General features: G+C 46.0%; 1 protein-coding gene across 1 annotated transcript in view; it reads left to right on the top strand.

The window, feature by feature from the left end:
* LENG9 (leukocyte receptor cluster member 9) overlaps nt 1-21,458 on the top strand; it is a 54,883-nt gene extending 33,425 nt beyond the window's left edge. Inside the window, exon 2 of the mRNA XM_069636857.1 lies at nt 16,610-21,458. Within this exon, the coding sequence (XP_069492958.1) occupies nt 16,628-18,019 (1,392 nt within the window). The 5' untranslated portion in view covers nt 16,610-16,627 and the 3' untranslated portion in view covers nt 18,020-21,458. The remainder of the gene's footprint in view (nt 1-16,609) is intronic.
* The last annotated feature ends 3,463 nt before the right edge of the window (nt 21,459-24,921 follow it).

The raw sequence follows: 24,921 nt of genomic DNA, 5'->3' as shown, positions 1-24,921 counted from the left end.
TAAGTTTCCTAGGGTCATCCAAACGTGGACCCCTTGCTCACTGTGCTCTGAGAGGCACAGCTTACCCTCACACGTGGCCCAACAAGGCTGAAGCACGTGTATGGGGTTGCTGTTGGTACTCTTGTTCAGAAGGGAATTGCTGGACTGCCCATGTGGGCAGGACAAAATAGATATTCACATCTGTGAAAGGTGCAGTGAGAGAAAGTGTGGCTGCAGACTTTCGAGTGGGTACCTTCCCAAAGAACAGGTCAATGGGCCGTGTTCGTTCTCGCAGAGGGGCGCCTATTGCCTATTTTTTGACTGTTTAAACGTAGAGTGCAAAAAAGAATAAGCATTAGATCAGAGATTGTGTTTGGTATCAAACAGCCCTTTGCATCTATCACGTGTTGTAATAGCCGCCCTAACTTAAACTCTATTATATCTGAGCGCAGCTGTGTTTCTGACTTACTCTTCATATATGCCTCTTTTCTTTTTAATTTTTTTTTGCCTCTTCTGTGTAGTTCCACTGTTTCATTGATATTCATTTTTCTGCCTGGCACTGTTTTCAACAGTAGGGGGTAGACACTGATTACCCAAGACCAGCAAGGAGTGTTTTCTAATGTCACACGAGAGGAGCAGGGAGTGAACATCAATGTCAAGCAAGTCAGGTAGTTGTCCCAAGACAAAGTGGTGTTGATGTAATTCAATTCAAGCAGCAATTGCCCATTGTTTGGACAAGGAATGTCCAGGGATAAGGAAATGTGCAGAGTTGTCACAAGAAACCAACTGAAATCGGATACCAATGTCACAAGAGACATTGGAGCACTTATGTTGTATAAGACGAAAAAGGAGCGGGATGGAGGTCACCGACAACAGGCAGGGAGTGAGCAGGGGTTTCTTTAGGTAAGCAGGAATTTGGCATTGATCTGAGAGTTGTACTCCCTCTCATCCGACCCCCTCCCCGGCATCCATTTCCTGGTCCCTGATGCCTCCCGCCTCCCAGCCTGCCCACCTCTCCTGATTGGTGTCTGTTGGTCATCACTGACCCTCCCAGGGCAGCCCTCTGCCCGTGCGGCCCCTGCGGCTAAGGGCTCTAGGCAAAGAGCAGCTCCTACAGAGGCAGCTTTATCTTGTGTCTGCAGGTGTCAGCAGGGGAAGCCAGCGGCCAGCCGTCAACCAGCAGCGACTAGTAAGGTAGGAGTGGCCCGGGTGAGAATTAGAGCCATCACTCTACCCTGATAACACTGCCACATAGCAGCCTTCCCTACACTAGAATAATATTGTGACAATTAGCCTGTGCCACTCTGAGATAACACTATGGTTATTGGCCATATTTAACTGCATTGTGAAGGCCTTTCTGCCACTACACAGGACTCTCAGACCCAGGTTGTTTTCCCCCGGTATTTAAATTACATTGTGAAAGTAGTGCTGTCTTTGGTTTTGCCTTCTTAGCTAAGCGTTCATCTAGCAAACTGTTCTACTTTTGTCTGAGCTCCTGTCTTTTTGTTAATTGTCTACTACTGTCTTGTCTCCCCTAGTCTCGTCTGCTTTCCCCCCTCGCTCCCCCCCTTCCTCTTCTCTCCCTACCTACTTTATGGTGCTCTGTCTCTCCTATCTTTTCTAACTGCTTCTCTATCGACTATTCTGCTCTCCTCCCTAAAATCTGGTAGGAAGAAGTTTAAAAAGGACATCCTGGTCTCCCTCCCTATCGGCGACACCTATAACAGTGCTTCCTCCAGGCAAACCCTCACCGACATCCTCCTTGTCGTTCCCTCGCCAGGCCTATGGACTCTTCATATGGTCTCTGTGCTTTCACCGTTCTCTTCTTCTCCCATTAATGGTGGTGCCCGGTGGGAAGCCCTCCTGTCCTCCTTGCACTCCTCTAAGGTCATCATCAATGTTTACCTAAATGGTACTGTGTTGGTCCAGGGCCCTCAGGCCAACCTTCTCCTCTTTGATAGATGCTTCCACGCCTCATCAATTGCCTTTCCTTTCCTGCCGTCCCCTCTCTTCCCTCCACAGATTCCTTGCCTCTCCCTGCTGCCTCCTCCTTAGCTACCTTGCCCTCTCCTCCTTCATCTTCTGCCACCCCCTTGGCCTTCTTCTACACCTCCACAGGGCGTACCTCTAATTTATACCCCTCCCCGGAAGTCTTTCAAGGACGGCAACCTTCTCCATAGTGCCACTCTCGCTCAGCCGTCAAACACTCCTCTGACATCTGCCGCCTCCTGGAGGAACTTGACCTTGATGTCCTCTGTCTCACCGGGACATGGTTCACGGCCAGCTCTGTCACAAGCTTTGACACTCGCCTCCCTGATGGCTACAAGATCCTCGCAGTGCCCAGATCCAACCATTCCAGAGGGGGTGTAGCCCTGATCTTCCGGAGTGGATTCCTGCCTCATTGCCTCTTCTGCAGTCTCTCTATCTCTCTCTTTCCCTCTTTTTCTCTTTCTCTCTCTGTGGCTACCATCTATCGGCCACCTGGTCAGATCTCCTCCTTCCTCTCCAAGTGGGTGGACCTCTCCTCTTCCCTCCTGGTCTCGACCACCCAACTCCTCCTTTTTGGAGACTTTAACATCCACCTGGATGCTTCTTGTCCTTCCTCTGGACTTTTTCGTGACCTCTGCAACTCTCTCTCTCTATTCTCTGCTCTAGCCCAACTCAAGCTGCAGGGCACACTCTGGATGTACTGATCTCTTCAGCTTTCCATCCCTCTCACCACTCTTCTCTCCTGGAGTGATCACTTTCTCCTTTCCTCCCAGCTCACCCTCTCTACCACTCAGGACAAGCCAACTCCAGCACTGCCACCTACCTTCTCGATTATCCGACCCATGAAGCGTGTGTCAGTTGAGGCTTTCACTGCCACTTTCTCCCCCATTCCCCTTTGGCCGACTCGCACCCTGACACAGCCCTTTCCATGCTCCACTCTGCTATATCTGATACTCTCGATGTTCTTGCATCTCTCATGAGGATCCACTTGAAGCCCAAATCCAAGTGCAACTCCTTGTACGACTCAGACCTAGTCACCCTTAAACGCAAGTGCAGGGTGACTGAGAGGAAATGGTGTGCTTCTGGTACATCCTCTGACAAACTGCCCTGCCGCCTGCTCCAAAGGCAATACCGGCTCTCTGTCCGCACCAAGAAGAGAGCCACATCCAAGCCCGCATCTCTGCGGCATAACAACTCAGCCAAACTCTTTTAAATCTGCAAGGAGCTGGCCAATCCTGATGCAGTTTTTACCGCTCCTGTCCCCTCCCAGGCCCTCTGCATGGTCCTGGCTTGTTATTTCATCTCTAAAACTCAGGACATCCTGTTTTCTCTCTCTCTCTCTCTCTCTCTTTCTTTCTCTCTCTTTCTCTCTTTCTCTCTCTCTTTCTCTCTCTCTTTCTCTCTCTCTTTCTCTCTCTTTCTCTCTCTTTCTCTCTCTTTCTCTCTCTTTCTCTCTCTTTCTCTCTTTCTCTCTCTTTCTCTCTCTTTCTCTCTCTTTCTCTCTTCCTCTCCCTCCTCTTCCCCTCCTTCGTCCACCTCTCCTCCCTCCTTCTCTGCCTTTCCCCTGTTCTCCGCAGACAAGGTTTCTAGACAAGTATAATCTATGAAAGTCTCGGCAAAACAGGTTCACCCCTGTTCCTCCAAAACCATCAAGGACCATATTGACACCCTGGCTCCTGCTCTGGTTGACCTCTGCAACCACTCTTTCGCCCCTGACGCATTCCCTTGTGCACCCTCTTCTTAAGAAATCCTCTGTTGACCCGTCGTGCCCGGCTAACTATCGCCCAATCTCCATCACTACTTTCCTGGGCAAACTCCTGGAAAAGCTGGCCATCTCCCAGCTTAATCCTCACACTGAATCTGTTGGTTGTCTCCATGACCATCAGTCTGGCTTCAGAGCTGCCAGAAGCACGGAAACTGCTCTCCTGCACATCCATGAAGACCTGCTCTCCAACCTTGATTCCAACACCCCCTGGTCCTCATCGAAACTTGATCTCTCATCTGCTTTCGACATGGTCAACCATGCCATGCTGCTCAATCGCCTCCGTTATAACCTGGGTATAACCGATCAGGCCCTGGCTTGGCTGACTTCTTTCCTCTTCAACCGACCCACCCAGGTTTAACTGGGTCCTTCCTCTCCTCTATCTCTATTTGTGGTGTTCCCCAGGGGTCTAACCTCTCTCCCTGGCTGTTCAACCAATACCCGGCACTTCTTGCCCACCACATTGCCGCACTCTGCCCTAACTCAGTGCTATGCGGATGACACTCAACTCATTTTCAGGCTCCCTTCTGCCACCTCTTCTCCTACTCTCATCTCTGTCTGTCTGCTATCCAGGAGTGTTGTTCCGTTAATGCTCTCTGCCTTAATGCCAGTAGGACCGAGATTCTCCTCATTGGTACACCTTGTCCCTCTTTGGTACACCTTGTCCCTCCTTTCCTGTCACTCACTGGCCGGCCTCTCTTGGCCCTCTTCCTGCTCCCACTTGCAAGGCTAAACCTTGGTCATCTTCGACTCCACACTCTCCTTCTCTCCTCACATCTCTGACGACTCTAAAAAGTCACACTACCAGCTGCACCTCCTCAGAGGTATTCTTCCTTTCCTCTCCTTCTCCCAGAAGCTCACTGTCTCCAGAGCTCTGGTCCTCTCTAGGCTGGACTACTGCAACAGCCTCATTCTAAATCTGCCTGCCTCCACTCTCCGGCCTCTGCAACTCATTCAAAACAGTACTGAAGGACTTGTCCTTGGCCACAAGCCCAGGCATCGTATCTCTACAGGATTGACATCTCTGCACTGGCTTCCAGTGGCAGCGAGGATTAAGTTCAAAGCCCTCTGCATTGTCCACAAGGCCTTCTGGAGTCTGGTGCCTCAATACCTTCAACTCTTTCTTCATTCTTGAGCTCTTCGCTCATCCGCCTCCAACTCCATCAGGGTCCATCGCTTCTCCAAGCAACGGGTTGGTGGTAGACCTCTCTTTGGCTGGGGCCTCTCTGTCAAACCTGTCAAACTTGGGTGTATTTTGCATTTAACTTTGCCCATTGATTGTAACATACTAGCCCAGTGACTGTTCCATAATGCTGTACTTGCATACTCCTCCCTCTGCCTCCTCTCTCTTCCCAGCCATGGCGCTTTGTTTCTCCCATCTACTCCAACTGTTTCTCTAGCAACCATCCTTCCCTTCTCACTAAGTCTGGAAAGAAGAAGTTTAAAAAGGACATCCTGGCCTCTAACCCTGGTCTCCCTATCGCTGATGCCTATTCAAGCGCCTCTTCCAGACAGACCCTCACTGACATTCTTTGTCATTCCTTCGCCGGATCTATGGACCCCGCATATGATCTCTGTCCTCTGTCCCGTCTCCTCCTCTCCCATTAATGGTGGCACTCGCTGGGAAGTCCTCATGGATTCTTTCGACTCCTCGAGAGTCATCCTTCATGTTATCTTAATGGCACTGTCATGGTCCAAGTTCCTCAGGAAAATCTCCTCCTGTTCGATAGGTGTTTCCCTCGCCTCATCAACTTCCTTTCATCTCCGGCTGTCCCTTCCTCTCATTCCTTGGCTACCTTGCCCACTCCTCCCTCCTCTGCCCCACTTCAGGCTACCTCTACTCCTCTGCAGGGCATACCTCTGATTTTTACCCCTGCCCGGAAGGTCTTTAAGACTGGCAACCTTCTGCATCTTGCCACTCTGAACTCTCGCTCTGCTGTCAAATACTCTTCTGACATCTGCCACCTCCTCGAAGAACTTGACCTTGATGTCCTCGGTTTTACTGAGACAAGGTTCACGGCCAGCTCTGTCACAAGCTTTGACACTCTCCTCCTTGATAGCTACAAGATCCTCTCTGCACCCAGATCCACCCGACCCGGAGGTGGTGTAGCCCTGATCTTTCCTGAGTGTATTCCTGCCACTATCATTCCCACTCAGATCTACCCCTCCTTTGAATGCCTTGTCTGCAGTCTCAATCTCTCCTAGCCTCTATCTTACTATTGCTACTCCCTGTCAGCCCCCTAGTCAAATCACCTCTTTTCTCTCCGAATGGGCTGACCTCCCTCCTTCCTCCTTGCCTCAACCACTCAACTCCTCTTCCTTGGTGACCTCCACATCCACCTTTTTTCTCCCTGCCCCTCATCATTGCTCTTTCGTGACCTCTGTGATTCCCTCCCTCCCTCCGTCCCTCCCTCCCTCCCTCTCTCTCTCTCTATCCTCCCCTCTGGCCCGATGCATTGTGCAGGTAACACACTTGATGTCTTGATCTCCTCTGGCCTCCCCCTCTATATCCCTCTGACTACTTCACTCTCCTGGAGTGACCACTGCCTCCTCTCCTCTCACTCTCTTCCCCCCAAGCCAAACCTACCCCAACACTGCCACCTACTTCTCGGACATCCAGCCCATGAAGCGCATGTCAGTTGAGGCTTTCGCTGCCACCTTCTCTCCCCCTCTCCTCCTCTGGCTGACTCGCACCCAGACACAGCCCTGTCCCTTCTCTACTCTTCTATTTCTGATGCTCTTGCCCCCGTCATGAGGATCCGTTTGAAGTCCAAAGCCAAGTGTAATTCCTGGTATGACTCTGACCTAGCTACGCTTAAACGTAAGTGTAGGGCGGCTTAGAGTAAATGGAGGGCTTCTTGCTCATCCTCTGACAAGCTGGCCTGTCGCCTGCTCCAAAGGCAATACCGACTTTCTGTCCTGACCAAGAAGAGAGTCCACATTCAAGCCTGTGTCTCGGCGGCATCTAACAACTCGGCTGAAATCTTTAAAATCTGCAAGGAGCTGGCCAACCCTGCTGCAGTCTCTACCTCTCCTGCTGTGTCGCAGGCTCTCTGCAATGCCCTTGCCTCTCACTTTATCTCAGAAACCCAGGACATCCTGTCCACCCTCTTCTCTTTCCCCTCTCCATCTGTGCTTGCTGACCCTCCTTCAGCCACCCCCTCACCTCCCTTCTCGTCCTTAACTCTTTTCTCCCCCTGATGAGGTCGCTAAGTCTGATCTATGAAAGCCTTGTCAAAACAGGTGCATCCCTGTTCCTCTAAAACCATAAAGGACCACATTGACACCCTCGCTCCGGCCCTTGCCGATTTTTGCAACCACTCCTTTGCCTCAGGATCTTTCCCCTCCCCTCTGAAGCACTCCCTTGTGCATCCTCTTCTCAAGAAATCCACAGCTGATCCTTCCTGTCCGGCTAACTATCGCCCAATTTCCATTACTCCCTTTCTGGGGAAACTCCTGGAAACGATGGCCATCTCCCAGTTTAACCTTCATTCCGATTCTGTTGGCTGTCTCCATGACCACCAGTCTGGCTTCAGAGCTGCCAGAAGCACGGAAACTGCTCTCCTGGACATCCATGAAGATCTGCTCTCCAACCTTGACTCTAACATTCCCTCTGTCCTCATCCTACTCTGTCGCTCTTCTGCCTTTGACACAGTCAACCATACCATCCTGCTCAACCGTCCCCTTGATAACATGGGTATCACCGATCAGGCTCTGGCCTGGCTGACCTCTTTCCTCTCTGATCGACCCTCCAAGGTCATACTCTCTACCTGTGGTGTTCCCCAGGGGTCTAACCTCTTGCCCTGGATTTTCAACCAATACTTGGCAACTCTCGTCCACTGTATTGCCATTTTCTGCTCACATTTCCAGTGCTACGCTGACGACACTCAACTCATCTTCAGGCTGCCCTCGCCCACCTCCTCTCCCATCTGATTGCCTTACTGACATTCAAGATTGGTGTTCGCCAATGATCTTTTGTCTGAATGCCAGCAAGACTGAGATCCTCCTCATCGGCCACCTTCTCCATCATTTCCCCTCACTCTCTGGCTTGCCTCCACTGGCCCTCCTCCTACCCCCACCTACCTCATTGTCATCTTTGATTACACACTCTCCTTCTCCCCCCACATCTCTGATGTCTCTAAAAAGTCAAACTTCCTACTGCACCTCCTCAGAGGTACTCTGCCTTTCCTCTCCTTGGAATCGTATTTCTCCAGCTCTAGGTTCTCTCCATTTTCTCCCAGTGAATGCAAGGATTAAATTCAAAATCCTCTGTATTGTCCACAAGGCTTTCTGGGGCCTGGGTACAAAATACCTTCAGCTATCTCTCTGCACTCCGCAAATACCTCCCCTCTCGAGCTCTTCGCTCCTCCTACCTCTAACTCCCTCAGGGTCAGTCGTTTTTCAAAGAAACGGGCTGGGGGTAGGTCTGTCTTCGGCTGGAGCCTCCCTCTGGAACAGCCTCCCTGCCACTCTAAAACTTGAGGAGAACCATCTCTGGTTCCTGAAGCACCTCAAGACCTTCCTCTTCGCTTCTGCTTTCGCCTCCCCATCTCCCCTGCTGATCTGGTCTCTCTTGGCACTGTGCACCTGGCCATCACCCTCTGTCCTCCGGGCCCAGGTTCCTGCTCACCTTGCCACCCTCCCTTTGCTGTATCTGTACCCATACAGCCCCCCCTCTTTTTCCTTCCTGCACTTATCTGACCTACCCTGTCTGCTGCCTTAAACTCAGCACTTGCCACTGTAGTGATACACGAAATTGCAACCTTGCCAATCAGGGCTTTAGATGACAGCATTAGCCGCTGAAAGCCAATAGTGTATTCAAAGTATGTGCTAAAAATGCTGACAGTAGTCTGTTGTAGCACTTCCATTATGCAGTAGTGAGCTACAAGGAATATGCAGGCCTAGTATGAGATAGGTCAAATTAAGCATTGTTGATAGACAGGCAGGGAGGGCCCCTAGCTATGTAGCTAATAGGTTTTTGGAGTGTTTGGAACATCATGGCACCTATATAGCGCTTAGATAGCCAGTCTTAAGCGCTATAAACACTAAGCTATGAGTGCATGCCTTTTAGAGCTTGCAGATGGGGTTAATACATCCCTGCTTCCCTTAGAATATTCAGCCTCACTAACGTTAGCCCTGGCTCCAAGCTAATCTTCCTTTTCTCTGGGAAGGTACTGATAAGACATTCCTCAGCCAGCGCAGATGGGAACAAGGGAGGGGGTAGGAGCGAGCAGGGAGCATCTCAGAGAGAGCTGGGTTTTTTCCATGAACCAGCCTCACAGAGAAAGTTCTGGAACTATGCGTCATGGTGACTGACAGCAAGAGATTATAAAGTATCCATGCACACATGGGATCAGGGGGAGATCGCCTGTGGACTTGATTCGTGTACAGTCAGGTGCCCGGAGTTGGCTCTCACGGTGTCCTCCAGCCTTGTTTTTCTATGAGCGGGGCTTGTTTTACAGCTAGCTTATGAGAAACCCAGGTCTCCCAGGGCTGAGATTAAGGGACGTAAGACTGTGTTTTCTCTATGTTTCTCTATATTTCCCTATGTTTCTCTATATTTCTCTATGTTTCTCTATGTTTATCTAAGTTCCATGTTTTACTATATTTTGCATTGCTCTTTGTTTTATGCTTTGTAATATTCTCTAACTTGAATCCCAAATGTATATGAAATTCACTGCTTAGAATAAATATGCTAACACTTTGAGGGTGTCATTTGTCACTTGCATGAGATCACTGCTCAGCACAATAGAACCTGTATTTTGGGCTGAATTGGGTATTTTTGCTCTCAAAGGGCTGGCCCCGAGGAAGATTTTGCCCAATATCAAGACATTTGGTGGCAGCTTTGTGGGATTTGTGAAGAGCAGTGCCATGACATGACAAATGGTGTGAGAGAACACAGTGTAGAGTGGGGAGCAGGCTGTCGCATTTCCTTGATGGTCTCACTGCAGCTCTGAGACTTCAAAAGGCAGCAATGTTGTGTCGGCTTGCCGTGGCCGATAGCTTGTGTGGTTAAGACTCCCTTCAGTAAATCAGTCGTGACTGACTTATTGCATGGGATTGGTGCCAGGGAGTACAAGGCAATAAACGAGCGGGAAATGGCTTTGTTTAAAGCACTCCGATGAATGGTTAAGAAAGATGTATGCTCAATTAGAAAAAGAATTTTATCATGTGGTTTCCCAAGTTTAAAGTTGTAATTTGGAATGCATAATGAGACGGAGCTCTCATCTCTATTCTGTCATGAGGGCAGGAAAAAAAAAAATAATTGCAGGGATTTGACATGCAAATTGTGAATAGTGATTTAACCATTGACTCAGCCCCAGTGTGCTAGCGAGTGGGGGCTGTAATGTTCGGAGGCGAAGGTTCGTCTTTTTTGATATATGCTTTTGAAGGGTTGGCATTCCTGAATAATGAGGAAGGGGAATGAGCCATGCTTAGGAGAATGAGTAACATCTGTGCTGAGAGCCTAAAGAGTTTTTTCTTTCTTTTGGCAACTGTAAAATTCCATGTGCTAATGGTGGCAAATTCTGTTTAAAGGAAACACACTAAAATGGTTATATTGCATTTTAGGCTGTGCCATGCTTATATTGGGTGAGAGACTCACTTAAAAGGAAAGTGAGTGAATGTTATTTGGATTTTCGATTTTTGTGTACTGATTTGAAATTGCAGAACCAGTTTGCAATGGTTGGGGGGAAAAACAATTTATATTTTTCTAAATTGCCCCTGGAGTATTTTTGACTGTCCCCATGCTATGCCATGGATTTGTGCTGTTGCCTTATAAGTGATGTATGCTTTGGAAATAGTGACCTGTTGACTGTGATACATGGGGAAAAATGTTGTTGACACATTAAACAGCCCACAAGCAATAGAGTGTGGGTTGTTCTTGCAGAAAAAGAAACGTGCAGGGAGCTGCACTAAATATGGCATTTTTATTTTTTAAATGCACTGAAATGAGTGGTTATAGTTTGGCAATGGTACAACAGAATGAAACATCTGTGTGTGATAAGATAGCACAAAGATTTAATGGGTTGTGAGTTCTCTTGAAAGATCGCACATTACAAGAAAAAAAAAGACGCTTTGACATTTTGCAAAATTACATGGAGTAGAAAAATGATAAGAAAAGTGCCGCTTTTGAAAAACAAGAGTCTTGCTGTGTGTGCAGAGCTTGTGCCTTGAAGCTGTCTTGGGCGAGGTGCGTGAAGGCAAACAAAAGCAGAAACAGTACAAGAAAGAGTTAATTTGGATGAACTGTCTGAAACGAGTGAAGCCGCCACAGTATAAGAGTTATAGGCAAAAGAGATAAGCTGCGTGCTAATGGCGCTGCCAGGTGCACACGAAAGATAAACATGCCTGCATTCCTGAGGAAGGGGGAGCAAAAACAGAGAGCTGTTCAAAAAGTAAAGAATTTGCCCAGTAAACTGTGGTACGGAGCAAAGGCTTCATGCAGGATGGCAGACGGGCACATCACATCTGAACATTTACCTATGCATCTGTGAATGGGCCAAGAAAAGACAGCTGCCCATTCCAACAGACATTACTGTGCAAACCGCATTCCCATGTGATGTGATGTGAAGTGAAGTAAAGCGCTATTGCTGTGCAAGCTGCATTCCAATGCTCCATGTGATGTGAACTGAAGTAAAGCGCTGTGCACTGGAGAAGAAACCTCTAGGCGCTTTGAGAAGAGAAAATACACATCTGGCAAACTGCAAGCTACATTGCCAGGGGATGGAGTAACTGACAAAGACATTATGGCATTCCAGATGGAAGCAAAACTGACAAAAAGTGCTTAGCCGTTTTGCAAGAGACAACATGCAGAGCGGGGCTTTGAAGTACAACATGAACACTGCACATTAGCCATGATCCAGAAGCCACACGGCTTAGTGCAAGAATGAATGATTTGTTGAAGCAACAAAAGAAACTGGCTTAGACTATCGCACTCAAAGGGGTGGTTCAAAAACAGCAAACGCCCTTTGAAAAAATGACAAGTGAAAAAACCAGAGGCTTGAAAAGACACTGCTAAGAAAAGAAAGATAAATAAACAAAGCTGCTCGTACAACTGCAAGCGGTATTGGACTGAAAGACTTTACCTTTGAAAAATGGAGTGATGCCAGCAGGGCAACCTAAACCAAGATCATGGGACACTGGAAGCAAGTTGGCGCCTGGCATTGGTGATCGCTTTGGTGAAAAAAAAAAAAAAGAAAAGCATTGTGCGACCTGGGTACTTACTATATGGCTTTGTAAAAGCACAGATCAGTCTGAGGTACCATTGACCAGCTATGATTGCATTGCACAAATGAGTTTGTGATTAGGCAGTTACACCCCGTATGGTTGAGTGTAAATAAGCCCCCAGAAACATGCAGAAAGGTGATAAATAATTGCAGTAGCAATGACAAAGTGTGTAGTTACCTGATGAAACTTTTTGAAGATGGGGGTGGTATTATGGGAAGGGGTGGATAACGCTGATATTGAAGTTTTGATGACATCCTAACATTTCTGTTTGTATTTTGCCTAGACAAAGCACGACATTTTACAATATCAGAGAGTGAATATGCAGTTTGTGGGTGACACTGATCAAAGAAGGGTCAGACGCATTCTCAGAGAAAGCGAGCCACTGCGACATGCTATTTCAACTTTAACGTGCCCTGCACCGCACTCAATGCTGTAACCTGCGAATAGTGTCCAACAGAGTAATAACTTTTGCTGAACTGGCACGATGCAGACTTGGCTAATTATCAAGTATTTGATGCTACACATTTAAATGACATGTTTTGCCCTTTCTTGTTTAAAGGACTATGGACAATGAATTGTGGACTGTAACATCAGGCACCACATACAGCTGTGTGACACAGCAATTGAATGCTAACACATTGAAAAATGGTTTTTTAAATGCACTGTTGAGATGAATCTGAAAAAACCAAATGGTTTTACTCTTCCAACTGAATGGCTTTAACCAGAGATGTTTTGTTTTTTGAAAAAAAAAATATTCTACATTGCACGTAGGCAGGAGAATGATTTATGAACTGTTGGGGCAGCAGAATTATGCAAGCAGGAGTGTAATTTATTTTGAGATAAGATGAGTGCGCACATCAAAGTCACCTGTGCGTAGGTTAAGATTCTTAATTGAAGTAATGCTGCCAAGTGTATGAGCTATAATTTGAAATGGTAATCTTTGAAACACTGGATACTTTTACAGCCAGCTTAAGGCAGGTAAATGAAACCATGACTGACTTGATGTTTGATTTTATGACACAGAGTGTGACACGGTTTTTTGTTAAACCAACCAGTTTCATGTTTTTGTGGGGACAGCTGTCTCCAGCACACTAATGCAAAGAGTCACCTTTTGATTGTAAACATTTGGAATAATTCTTTGGAAAAGCGCTACAAATGAGTATCCACATGGAATTGCTAGTGTACTGGCCTGGCACATTGTCAGGCATCTTTTGTCACTGAATGGATACCATTTGTTTAATTTGTCTAATGTGATGTTTTTCTGACCAAGAACTGCAGCGAGTGTTCTCGCCAAGATTTAATGAACTATAACTTGACTAAATGAATTTTTTCCATGGTGTGATGAAACAGCCACTGCCGGATAGTAGTATGGTGTTTGTGGCTAAAGTTAATATTGTATATGGTAGATATCCCACTTGAAGAAGGGTATTCTCCAAGTCACAGAAGGTAGACACTGTGAACCTGTTAGATTTTCCAGTAGTAAGACAACATGTAAATTGTAGACTGGTAATGCACACCTTCATTATTACAGTGCTACACTTAGACATAGATTTATCATGAGGCAATGTTTCCTTAGTACTACCAAGCTGCTACAAATGGAGTCCATTTCTATGGCCCATCACTAGAGTGCGCGTAGCTAGGGAGCTAGATTCATTAATTGCAGGAGCTTTATATGCTTGTGACATAGAAACTGTGCACAATAAGCTAGCCACTATGGGTTCTGATGCCAGCTCTGCTATAGAACTTCTGGCCTAGTGGGGCCCATTGATATGCCCAGCACTGCTACAAGTATTGACAGCCAATTGAAGATGACAGAATTTTAGACATGAAGACATTTTTGTCTGCCATAGGGCAGGTCAACAAGACTGCTAAATACACACAATGCATTGTATGGCAAACATTGTTAAATCAGCAGGTGTTGGCTTTTTACTGGGTGGGGGCAACCATCCTCCACACACTGGCACGCAGAGCTACAGTTACCAGCATACATATGGATTGAATTGCTTGCTTTTTTGATTGCATGAATAACACATGCCATGCTTTGATGTAAATTAGTAGAATTGTTTTTATTTAGACAACCTGGTGCCCATGGGTTCACCTTGTTCACGAAATTAGATGGTCTCTGGTTGGGTTCCACCTACCTGGGGGAAGTGTCTAGTCACACAGCCCATAGTCACGCTTGAATGCCCTGGGATCAGGGGGAGGGTAGGCCCTTAGGGTGAAAGGCTGCCAGGTTTTAGAATTGGTAACCATACATAAATGCAATAGTGCATTATAGATTAGACTACACTGGATTGCCTTGACATTTTAACTGCATGCTGCTTTTTAACTGACAATCAGTTATACAAAATTGATTTAGGTATTTTTGTGTAGGCCAGGTTTTGGCTAGAGTAAATGTCCATGTTCACTTGGCATAGGTATTTTTGTGTAGGCCAGGTTTTGGCAAGGGTATATGTCACTGTTCACTTTGTGTACATTTTTGTTTAGGTAGTGCTTTACCTTGCATGCCACGCTAACTAACCGCTATAAGATAGTTTGCTTAAACCTCTTGCAAAGCCCCAAGGTCTTTATCACTGCACTAAATACTATATTGATAGGTATTAGTCAGCATTTGTCGCACAAACGTTGAATAGGGGTGGAATGTAGTGATACACGAAATTGCAACCTTGCCAATCAGGGCTTTAGATGACAGCATTAGCCGCTGAAAGCCAATAGTGTATTCAAAGTATGTGCTAAAAATGCTGACAGTAGTCTGTTGTAGCACTTCCATTATGCAGTAGTGAGCTACAAGGAATATGCAGGCCTAGTATGAGATAGGTCAAATTAAGCATTGTTGATAGACAGGCAGGGAGGGCCCCTAGCTATGTAGCTAATAGGTTTTTGGAGTGTTTGGAACATCATGGCACCTATATAGCGCTTAGATAGCCAGTCTTAAGCGCTATAAACACTAAGCTATGAGTGCATGCCTTTTAGAGCTTGCAGATGGGGTTAATACATCCCTGCTTCCCTTAGAATATTCAGCCTCACTAACGTTAGCCCTGGCTCCAAGCTAATCTTCCTTTTCTCTGGGAAGGTACTGATAAGACATTCCTCAGCCAGCGCAGATGGGAACAAGGGAGGGGGTAGGAGCGAGCAGGGAGCATCTCAGAGAGAGCTGGGTTTTTTCCATGAACCAGCCTCACAGAGAAAGTTCTGGAACTATGCGTCATGGTGACTGACAGCAAGAGATTATAAAGTATCCATGCACACATGGGATCAGGGGGAGATCGCCTGTGGACTTGATTCGTGTACAGTCAGGTGCCCGGAATTGGCTCTCACGGTGTCCTCCAGCCTTGTTTTTCTATGAGCGGGGCTTGTTTTACAGCTAGCTTATGAGAAACCCAGGTCTCCCAGGGCTGAGATTAAGGGACGTAAGACTGTGTTTTCTCTATGTTTCTCTATATTTCTCTATGTTTCTCTATATTTCTCTGTTTCTCTATGTTTATCTAAGTTCCATGTTTTACTATATTTTGCATTGCTCTTTGTTTTATGCTTTGTAATATTCTCTAACTTGAATCCCAAATGTATATGAAATTCACTGCTTAGAATAAATATGCTAACACTTTGAGGGTGTCATTTGTCAATTGCATGAGATCACTGCTCAGCACAATAGAACCTGTATTTTGGGCTGAATTGGGTATTTTTGCTCTCAAAGGGCTGGCCCCGAGGAAGATTTTGCCCAATATCAAGACAGCCACTTGCTGGCTGCACTACCACTTTTGTTGCTTTTATTATTTATTTATTTATTTATTCTGTTCTCCTTATGCTCTGCACTTTCCAGTTCTCTCCCCTTCCATGCACTTTTCCCCTCCGCCTCTCCCATGCATTTGCACATTCTCAATGTCACTGGGCCAAAGATCGTTGTTTTGTTCTCCCTTGTTCCCCTCCCTTGCCTTGTCGCGCTCTGAAACACTTGTGTATGAGTGCGATAGAAATAAAATTTCAATTCTGAAAATTGAGGAGAACCATCTCCGGTTCCGGAAGCACCTCAAGACCTTCCTCTTTGCTCCTGCTTTCTCTACTCCTCTGCCCGGCTGATCTCCTGGCTGAAACTGCACTGGTTACCTGGCTACCCTCTAATCTCGGGCCCAGGTCCCCCCACCCCTGCCAGTTGCCCACCTGCATTGTCCCCCTGCAACCCTTGCACTCGGGGGCTGTTTCTGTATCCCTACCAGCACTTGACACCTGATGTCTGCTCTTACCCTTGCCACCAGCTGGCCCCACTTTTATTGTTTGTATTTATTTATTGTCTTACTTATTTTACTGTTTATCCTATGTACTGCACTGCCCCCTCCCTCTGTTCCCCCTCCCCCCAACCCCTGCACTTACACAATCTCAATGTCATCTGGCCTAGTAAGATCGTTTTCTCTGCTCCCCCTCCCTTGCCTCGTGGCGCCTTAAAACACTTGTGCATAGGCACGTTATGAATGCCATATATCGTATATCAGAGGAGACAGAAGGTGCAAGAGACCGACAGGCATATGCACTGATGTTACATATATGTGAGGATGAAGAACAGTTTTAGCAGATATGCGATTAGTTTTCATATAGTTAAGAGTGCACGACAAGATCAACTTTTCAGTTAACTTTTTTTTTTCTTTGTCCCATTAGTGACTGTCACAACAAACCATGGATGAGAACGCAGTGAATAGCCAAGGGGCTAGCGCCACCAGCAACGCAGAACAGAATACAGACAGCTTGGAAGCTGGTAGAGCCTGTGCAAGCATTGCTTCGGAAAACATAGTTGAGGAAAAGTCAACTGAAGATGTGTCCGATGACTCAAAATACAGTGGCACCTGCCTCTTCTTTCGTGAAGGTCGCTGCCGGTTTGGGGAGCGTTGCCGGAATCTTCATTCAGGGCTACCTGGTCAGCCCCCTCCACAAAAGTCCAAGACAGAAAAGACGAATGTTGAAGAATTGAAAGACAAAGAAAAGAAGCCACCCATGAAGACTGCAGAGGATGTTATTGCTAGAATCCAGTGGGATGACCAGTTGCCAAAGGACTCTTTCACCATTGGCTATCTGGACCGATTCCTTGGCATCATTGAGAAGCCATTTTCTGCCTTCTCTTGGGAGGATTTTGCATCTGTTGGTTATGACGTGTTGGCCATACCGAAACACCGTATCCAATACTTCAAATATAGGGACCTTGTTGTGTGGGACAAGGCCACACGCACAGATAATGTCTTCGGCTCAACGGGCGGTGGTCAGACCATTCTGGATATTGTTGAGAAGTACCAACAGCAGGAAAATAATTTTGATACCAAAGATTCCAAAGGATCAGAGGAAGATATTGGAGCTTTGGCCTTGAGAAAGGACTATGCATCAGATAAGGATGATGATGATGATGATGACGAGGCAGAGGAAACCCATCTAAACCATCAAAGAGGAGGAGATGTGCGTGAGCACAGGCCTCCTCAGAGGTGCAGACCCAGTCATTTTGTCGCAATCCGAATTGCCAGCGAAGATGTCCGAAGTGCTGTCAAAGAGGTGCAGAACAGGCTGGTGAAGGTTAACCCAGCACTGATGGAGTTCTGCACCCCGGTGCCTACTCTCCACCTGACCCTGTGCCTTCTCCACTTGGACTCGCCAGAAGAGATTCAAACAGCTCTGACCACCTTGCAGGAGCTGCGGTGTGAAACACAACGCCTTCTACCTCCTGCACTCATTCTCCACTTCAAGCGACTGAATGACTTCCACTCCCGGGTGCTATACTTGGAGCCAGCCACCACACCAGAGCTCTCTAGGTTTTCAAGGGCTTTGGAGCGCGGCTTTAGTGAAAAGGGGCTGACGGTCATTAGCCCACCTTCCTATGACACAATCCATCTGACCATCGCCAAGATCCCCAGGCGTGCAGCCCGGAAGGATCCATCAGTCCAGCTGCCCCGCACTTTGTATGGAGATTCACTAGAAGACAGCTACGGATCTCAGCAGGTGGACTCCCTCAGTTTCTGTTATGCGGGGAGTACCAGACGGACAGATGGATTCTATACCACCTTGATGGAGTTTGCACTCTACTGATTTTCTGTAGAGCGTACAGCCTTCTGGACTGATGCTTCATACAAACAACACTTCATCAATTGTGCATGATTGGAGGCTGCTCTTGCGTCACATCCAGAAAGTTCTGCCTCATACAGCTGAAAACGCCTTAATGTTGCGATTATAAACCCCTATGATATAAACACGTTTAAAATGACAGCATGAATGATCAGAAATGAGTGGGTAAATTGGTATCAGCCCGGCGCCACCCTGATAAAACAGTAAATGTGATAAAAGGCAGTGCTGCCCACAGTATGTAGATTTAATCCCCAGCATCAGTAGAGAATGTATAACTAGCAGATTACTGCAGAAAAACTGCAGTGCCCATTAAGGGAAAATGATTTGCTGAACATAAATCAAAAACCTTTTGAAATGTTATTGCAGGTAGTGAAGTCAGTTGACTTACGATGACAATTTTAGTTTTCTTGAGAGGACTCAGTGTTACACCTGCTCCAAGCCTTGAGAGGCCATTTTAGGTATACTTGCAAAGATTCAATAATGAACATGTCTTAAGCCTATGCATGTTTCACTCAGAAGGCGCTCTTCCTCAGAGATGATTCCATGTAACTAACAAATGTTTGCATTCATGCTTGATAATAATACTATGACAGTCCAATATGTGGCATTCTTTCTGTTCTTTCTTGGAATCATTTATTAACACGCTTGTTCTGTGGCTCGTTCCAATATTATGGAGTAACGGGCCGGTGGTGTTGGGCAAGATTGTATGCAGTAATCCGCTGGGAGACTACACCAGTCTTGTCCTCTTGGTATTAGGTAACACACCTATTGATATAGGTCTGTAGTTGTGTACCAACACAAGTTGGTAGACTGACTGAGCAGCCAGACATATCTCAAGAGGGGTAAATGTGAGCTGTAGCATCGAAATCTGCACATACAAGTATTCAAATAACACTTGCACTCAAGGTTTTCCAGTAAAATAATTAGTTATTTAACTGTCAGTTTTAAAAAAGCATTCTTTAAAAAGGCAAGGTGCGACAATAAAAATATACTTTCTAACACGTTCTCAGAATCACGATAAGCAAATAGATACTCTTTTGAGAGGCTTCATACACACTTCTACACCCTGAGGTGACTTCAATTACTAGGACTGTGTTGGCATTTATTTATCACTTTTTGCACTTGGTAACATTCGGAGGTTGTGGTAAAGCAACAGGTTAGGGAAGGAAAAAGGTTAACAGGTTCTCAAAGCATGTGGACACTTATCAATCTCCCAAAGTCTAGATAAAACCTTTCCCTGCAATACTAGTTAAACTAATGTACCACCTATGAGGGACGATTAGAATCAGTCAATGGGTCAGAAGAGTCTGCAGGGAGCCAGGACAGCCAAAGTCAATTTGAACAATGTCTATGGAGCTGAGGCACTTCTTAGATAGCACAAAAGGCTTGCACAAAGTTACAGAGTTTGTCGAAAATCACTATTGGGCCAGTAGCTGTTAGGCTTGTGAAAGTCAGAGCTGAGATCAACTCTTCAAAAAGCAGCTACTGCAAGTCTTAAGTGAGATAATGCAAGCTACAGACAAAAGAGGTAATTACCACTCAGTCAGCACAGTACCTTAGGTTGGAAGAAGAGGAACAACTGGCTTCTGTTCTGGTTGCAGTGTTCCAGATCCTAGGTTCCTGGGCCTCAGTCGTGGGGAAAAGAGGGAGGACGTCTGGAGGACTCCTGCAGTGCAGTTCAAAGTTAGTCAGCGGCTACAAGCTCTTTTCAGTTCAGCGGCACTTCGCGGTTTCAGATACCGGCAAATGGCACCACCGGAGATACTTTACACTTGATGGGCTTCCTTCACTCCTTGAGTCCAGCACTTTGGTGTGGTGACTCGAGCACGGGTTGTCCTGCTTCGTGGGGGTCCTCCGGATCTTCCTGGAGCACTGGTCCGGCTGAAAGATATTGCACTTGACTACGGATTTCTCGATTCCTGGCACTCAGCTCCAGCAGCAGCAAAGAAGTAGGTATTCCAGCAACCCAAGTCGTCCTTTCCGGAGCTTCTCTAGTCGATTCAGAAAAGCAGTTTCAGCACATCAGCAGGGATTCACTAGGTAGTTCAACAGTCCAGGAGGATGCAGCAAGCTTCTTATCACAATGCCTTCGTCAGATGTTTTGTCCAGTGGTCGACTCTATGTTCAGTTCAAGAAGCCTCACCTTTAATGCAGGTTTCTCCCATTTCTATCGCTCACACAGCAGGGTGGCTGTCCTGCAAAGACAGCCAGCCAGCCAATCGGCACTGGGTGCATTCAGGTAACCAAGGAGACTAAGGACATGGAGTTTCAGGCACCTCCCACGCTTCCTGCTCTGCCAGGCACACTGGAGCCAAAGGCAGGTTTCAGTATTGGAGCCTGCCAAAGGCAAAACGAACAAGAGGGTTAAACCTGGTTTGTTACGCAGAGTAAAACCCAAGCAAGGCCTCACTAACAATAAATGGCGAAAACAAAGACCACGGCCATTTTGACATAACGGTCACCCATGGGTGCTATACTTGCAGCCGATGATTCCGCCTGCGGTAGAAAAGCACAATGGTGTGTCGCCATACAAAAACTAGATGCCTATGGAGTTTGTCAGACTCCAAAAACAACGAAAACGCAGAATCCAAATCAGATCATCAAAATACATGAGAGTGAGAAAAAGGTCTCTCACGCCAGGATAAAAATTAAAAAGTTCTTAAGTCCAGCAAAACAGCTGGGGTCGCTAAGGTTGAAGGGAATTTGCACAGAAATGAGAATTCTCCCTGGGTGGTTTCCATTTGATTCTGTGTAATCACAAGGCTTAGAATAGGTTTAACATTGAGTTCAGAGGTGAGGGGGGAAAAGTGGTGGTAATTCACTTGCTGCCACCTTTTTTGACACCATGTTTTTCCAGCAACGCCATATCATACATTTGGAGGTGAAGTGGCAGATTTACCTCCAGCATCACAAATCGGCCATTTTCCCTCCAGAAATTGGCAGGTTTACCACGCAGTAAATCAGCCAGCGGTAAATCCACCACAGTTCCCCATGGAGCCCTGCAAACTCAAAGAATTAGGAATTACACTGCTCTACCACCATTTGTAATCCCATGGTAAACCCACAGGGCCAGGGGGTGTAATGGTAATAGTTTGGCAGTAATTTGGCAGATTTACTGCAAAACTACCACCAACCCTTTAATTAGTCCTAAAGTGACTTAACCACATGCAAGTGAAACGTTTTTTGATTTATGTTCAGCAAAATAATGTTCCCTTAATGTGAGAACAAGATTTTCTACTCCTGCCTGTTAGTAATAGCAACTTCAATAAATATAGTTCCATATTACATACTTGCACGGTGATGGATGCAGCTATTTTGAAACGTATGTATATTATGCTGTTTCAATATTTTAAAGATTATCTACATCCACTTACAAATAATAAACATGACCAAGTAAAATATTTATGATGAAGATTGTTTTTTCCAAATGGCTGTTGGAAAACGTTACATGTTTTCTCTGTTGGCAGCAGCTGGAGGCACATTTGTACTAATACTTCGTTGAATACACGGGAGGCATCACCCTTCGAGTGTGACCAAACACCATGTTTATACCAGGCTCTGACCTTTTTGCAGGAAAGAAAATCTGTACGTTTACTCCAGTGCCTCCACCGGAGCAAGAGAGCCTTACTCGGCCCTGGTTCTCAATGGCCTGGATTTCCTGGATGTTTTATTTTGTTTGGGCTTATCTGTCAGCTGTCAAAGATTTCCAGTATGGAAGTTGCCAACAGAAGCCACAAAATGCCCTTTCCGAAGAGAGTGTTTGAAAGACGAAATTTTAAAATATTTGTATTGTACTGGCAAGATGTACAGTAATCGCCTTCATGGTGTGTCACTGTTGTCTGTGTGTGCTGGCCCCATGGCCATGACCCAAGAGAAGAAACTAAACATTAGGAGGTGCTTCGTTGAGAAATATGAAAAAAATAAGAAACGTAAAACAGCCCAGGTCGAGAAGATATTGTCCAAAAAGTCATTGCTCACCTCTTGATCATCCTGGATACCAGAGCCTTTGAAAAATGTCCTCCAGGCATGTTCATGAAAGTTTCCAATAGGTGTACTATTTCGCATATCTAGATGCCATAGGAGTGAAATGGTAACCTGGCCCTGGTTACACTAGGCAGCTGTTAATTGACAAGGTACACATTGCAAACATTCGTATGCAGTAAGGGGAGTTGGGCTCTGCTGACTTTGCTGGCTCATGGATTCCCTTTTTCATCAGGACTTCTCGAAGGCACCATACTTGCATAGGACAATCATGGTCCCAGTGTTCTGGTCCCATGGCTTGACAGACTCTGGTGGAAGGACACTACAGTTTGAAGATAATTTCTCCTTCCCCAAAGTCAAGCACCTGACCTTGCAGGCAGAACATTTTATTATTAAATATGATCATGACGAACGCATATAAATAATTCAAGTGTACAGGCTGCCGGGTAATGGCCCAGCATTTCTTGTTTATTTTCTGAACCCTCTTCCCCTCCCCCCCCCCACCTCCTTCTAATCTTTCTTTTAGGCACTGCCATGCCAAAGCCCCAGGACATTGTAAGGTCCATATAGACCATTCTTGCTCTTGCAGGCCCTACGGTTTTCCCAGATTTTTTGGATGAGCTATTTTAGATGGGCCTCTGTCAGATCTTCCTATCAGTGATACTTTCTCAAAAGCAGATTCTGTGGGAAAATCTACCTCCATGAGTGCGATTAGAAGTATACTGTGGACGGCATGGTTAGAGGATCATGCAGTCTATGCCAAGCACCTAATGATTCATAACCATTGTCTGCAGTATTTTGCTTTCATATGACTCACTGACTACATCACTGCAGTAAAGTTTCTCCAGCAATGCAGTCAGGAGGAATTGGTCTCCTCCTCCTTATACGATTTCCCCCCCCCCCCCCTTTCTGTCCTTCCGCAGTTACAATGGTCCCCGGTTCTGAGCAACCAAATAAAGCCTAAGAAGTTCAGTAAACCCTTGAGCGCAGAATGGAGTGAAAAATCTGCAACTGGATAATGCTGTAAATATAAAGGTTACCCTCTGTCAAAGGTTCAGATTAACCCATTTATTAAGGGAAATTACAGAAAGTGGTCAAAATAACAATACTTGGAAAAAAAAGTGCCAATCGGGATTTCCCGAACAAGAAAGTAAAGATGTATATAACTCTACAACTGAACCCTGTTTCTCAGCCCAATTGATGCCGGTGAGCGTCTCTCCACCGAGCTCTAGGTAGCTACCTGGTTCCAGGGTAGGACCTCGGCTTGATGCTACAGTTCCCCTCCCTGGGTTTAGGAACTGTGTTGTCAATGTTGGGTTCTCAGTTGATGCCTCCCTCAGTTCTCATACGTAGAGGTCTCTGGTCCAGCGTGAGGAAGGGGGTGTACTAGGTCCCTCTATGTAGGGCCAAATTTTGCATCTATCACGAACCAACATCTATCAGAAAAATTGATGCATACGTGGAGGGCGATTTGTGATGCTTCTGGGGCTCTGCCCAATCAACAAATTGCATGCAAGCAAACAACATTGGGGGAGTGTCCAAACTGCTGGATTTGGCTCCTGGGGGTGAGCAACGAGGGTCACTTATTAATGCGAAACATTTTTTGGTTCTCCCCTCGTGCTTCAGTACAGTATACTATTGGTCTTTCAGAAGCATCCTTTATCAATACAAGGAACTAGTAGGTCCCCCTTAAAGTGTTCTTTCATCACTTGTGGATAAATAAAGGTAAACATATCAGAGGCTACCCAAGTCCCTTGTGAGGTTCTCATCAGAGCTCCATTGCTCCCTGATCTTACGCATTTAAATTGGCCATTTTAAAATACTCAAAAACATTATCTTGGTGTTCAGACAGATTTTGACCACAATAAGATTTAAATGCGAGGCACAGGATGGGCTTGGCAATAAAAGGGCAATAAAGGTAGGTGCATTCTAGTTGGCATATGCTTAATGATGACAATCGGAGATTTTGCTATTCAGTTCCTAGGCCTGCCTAAAGAAATAAAATGTTTCATTCCCAAGCAACACGTTTTATGGAAATAGCTGGTCTTTGCATCCAGCAACCAACAACTGGTAATTGGCATGCCCATAGCAAAGTACAGCCTCAACTGGACAGCTGCATAGATCAGACTTAGTGGCACCCCCTAACCGAGGTTGTTACCGGATCATTACCTGATGCTATTTTCCTGATTGAGAACAAAGACTCAGCTGGTCCAATGAAAACCAAAAAGAGGAAATTGGGCAGACAATGAACACATGTATGGCCTATCACAGAAGTCAGACTATTTATTAGGAGTTAGAAACTATGAGAAGACGGTCAACACCACAAACAAGAAAACTCTAATTGGCTTATGGAAGCAGAGTACCCCCCTAAAAAAGATTTTTCCAAGAGAGAAAGAAAATCTGACCTTTTTAGTATAAAAATGATTCCCAATAATTGGTTTGTGATTTACGCCAATGTTCCTTTTTCAAATAAAATGAAGACTATTTACACTGCAATTAAAGACAAACCAAGCCTGAAGCTTACAACCACACCATTAGACAAACCGACAAATTCTAAAGCGATGTATCCCCATGTCTCTTGAGCAAGTCCAGCTGCCAATGGCTTAAAGTTAACCACCCAGATTCCTCTTTGATCCATGTCATGCCGAATATTATGAAATTACTGCAGGCCAATCAACAGTCACATGATCAATTTAGAATGTTATCCCTCTTCTATAACGGCTAATGTTCCACTATCCTGCTAAAGTCATTCCACAGCTAAAAAAGATTCCACTGAACTGGCTATTTTGAATCGCCATTACCCAGCCCTGTTGATTAAACAAAATGCAATAGTCCAGCTGCAGCACTTCTAGAACAAAACAAGCACCACAGTTCTAAACGGGCTT

Source organism: Ambystoma mexicanum, chromosome 1q (assembly GCF_040938575.1).
Source record: "Ambystoma mexicanum isolate Mex_15411 chromosome 1q, UKY_AmexF1_1, whole genome shotgun sequence".
NCBI classification, from domain to species: Eukaryota; Metazoa; Chordata; class Amphibia; order Caudata; family Ambystomatidae; genus Ambystoma; species Ambystoma mexicanum.
Note: the sequence above shows the minus strand (reverse complement) of the source record. Positions and strands in the feature narration are given on the sequence as shown.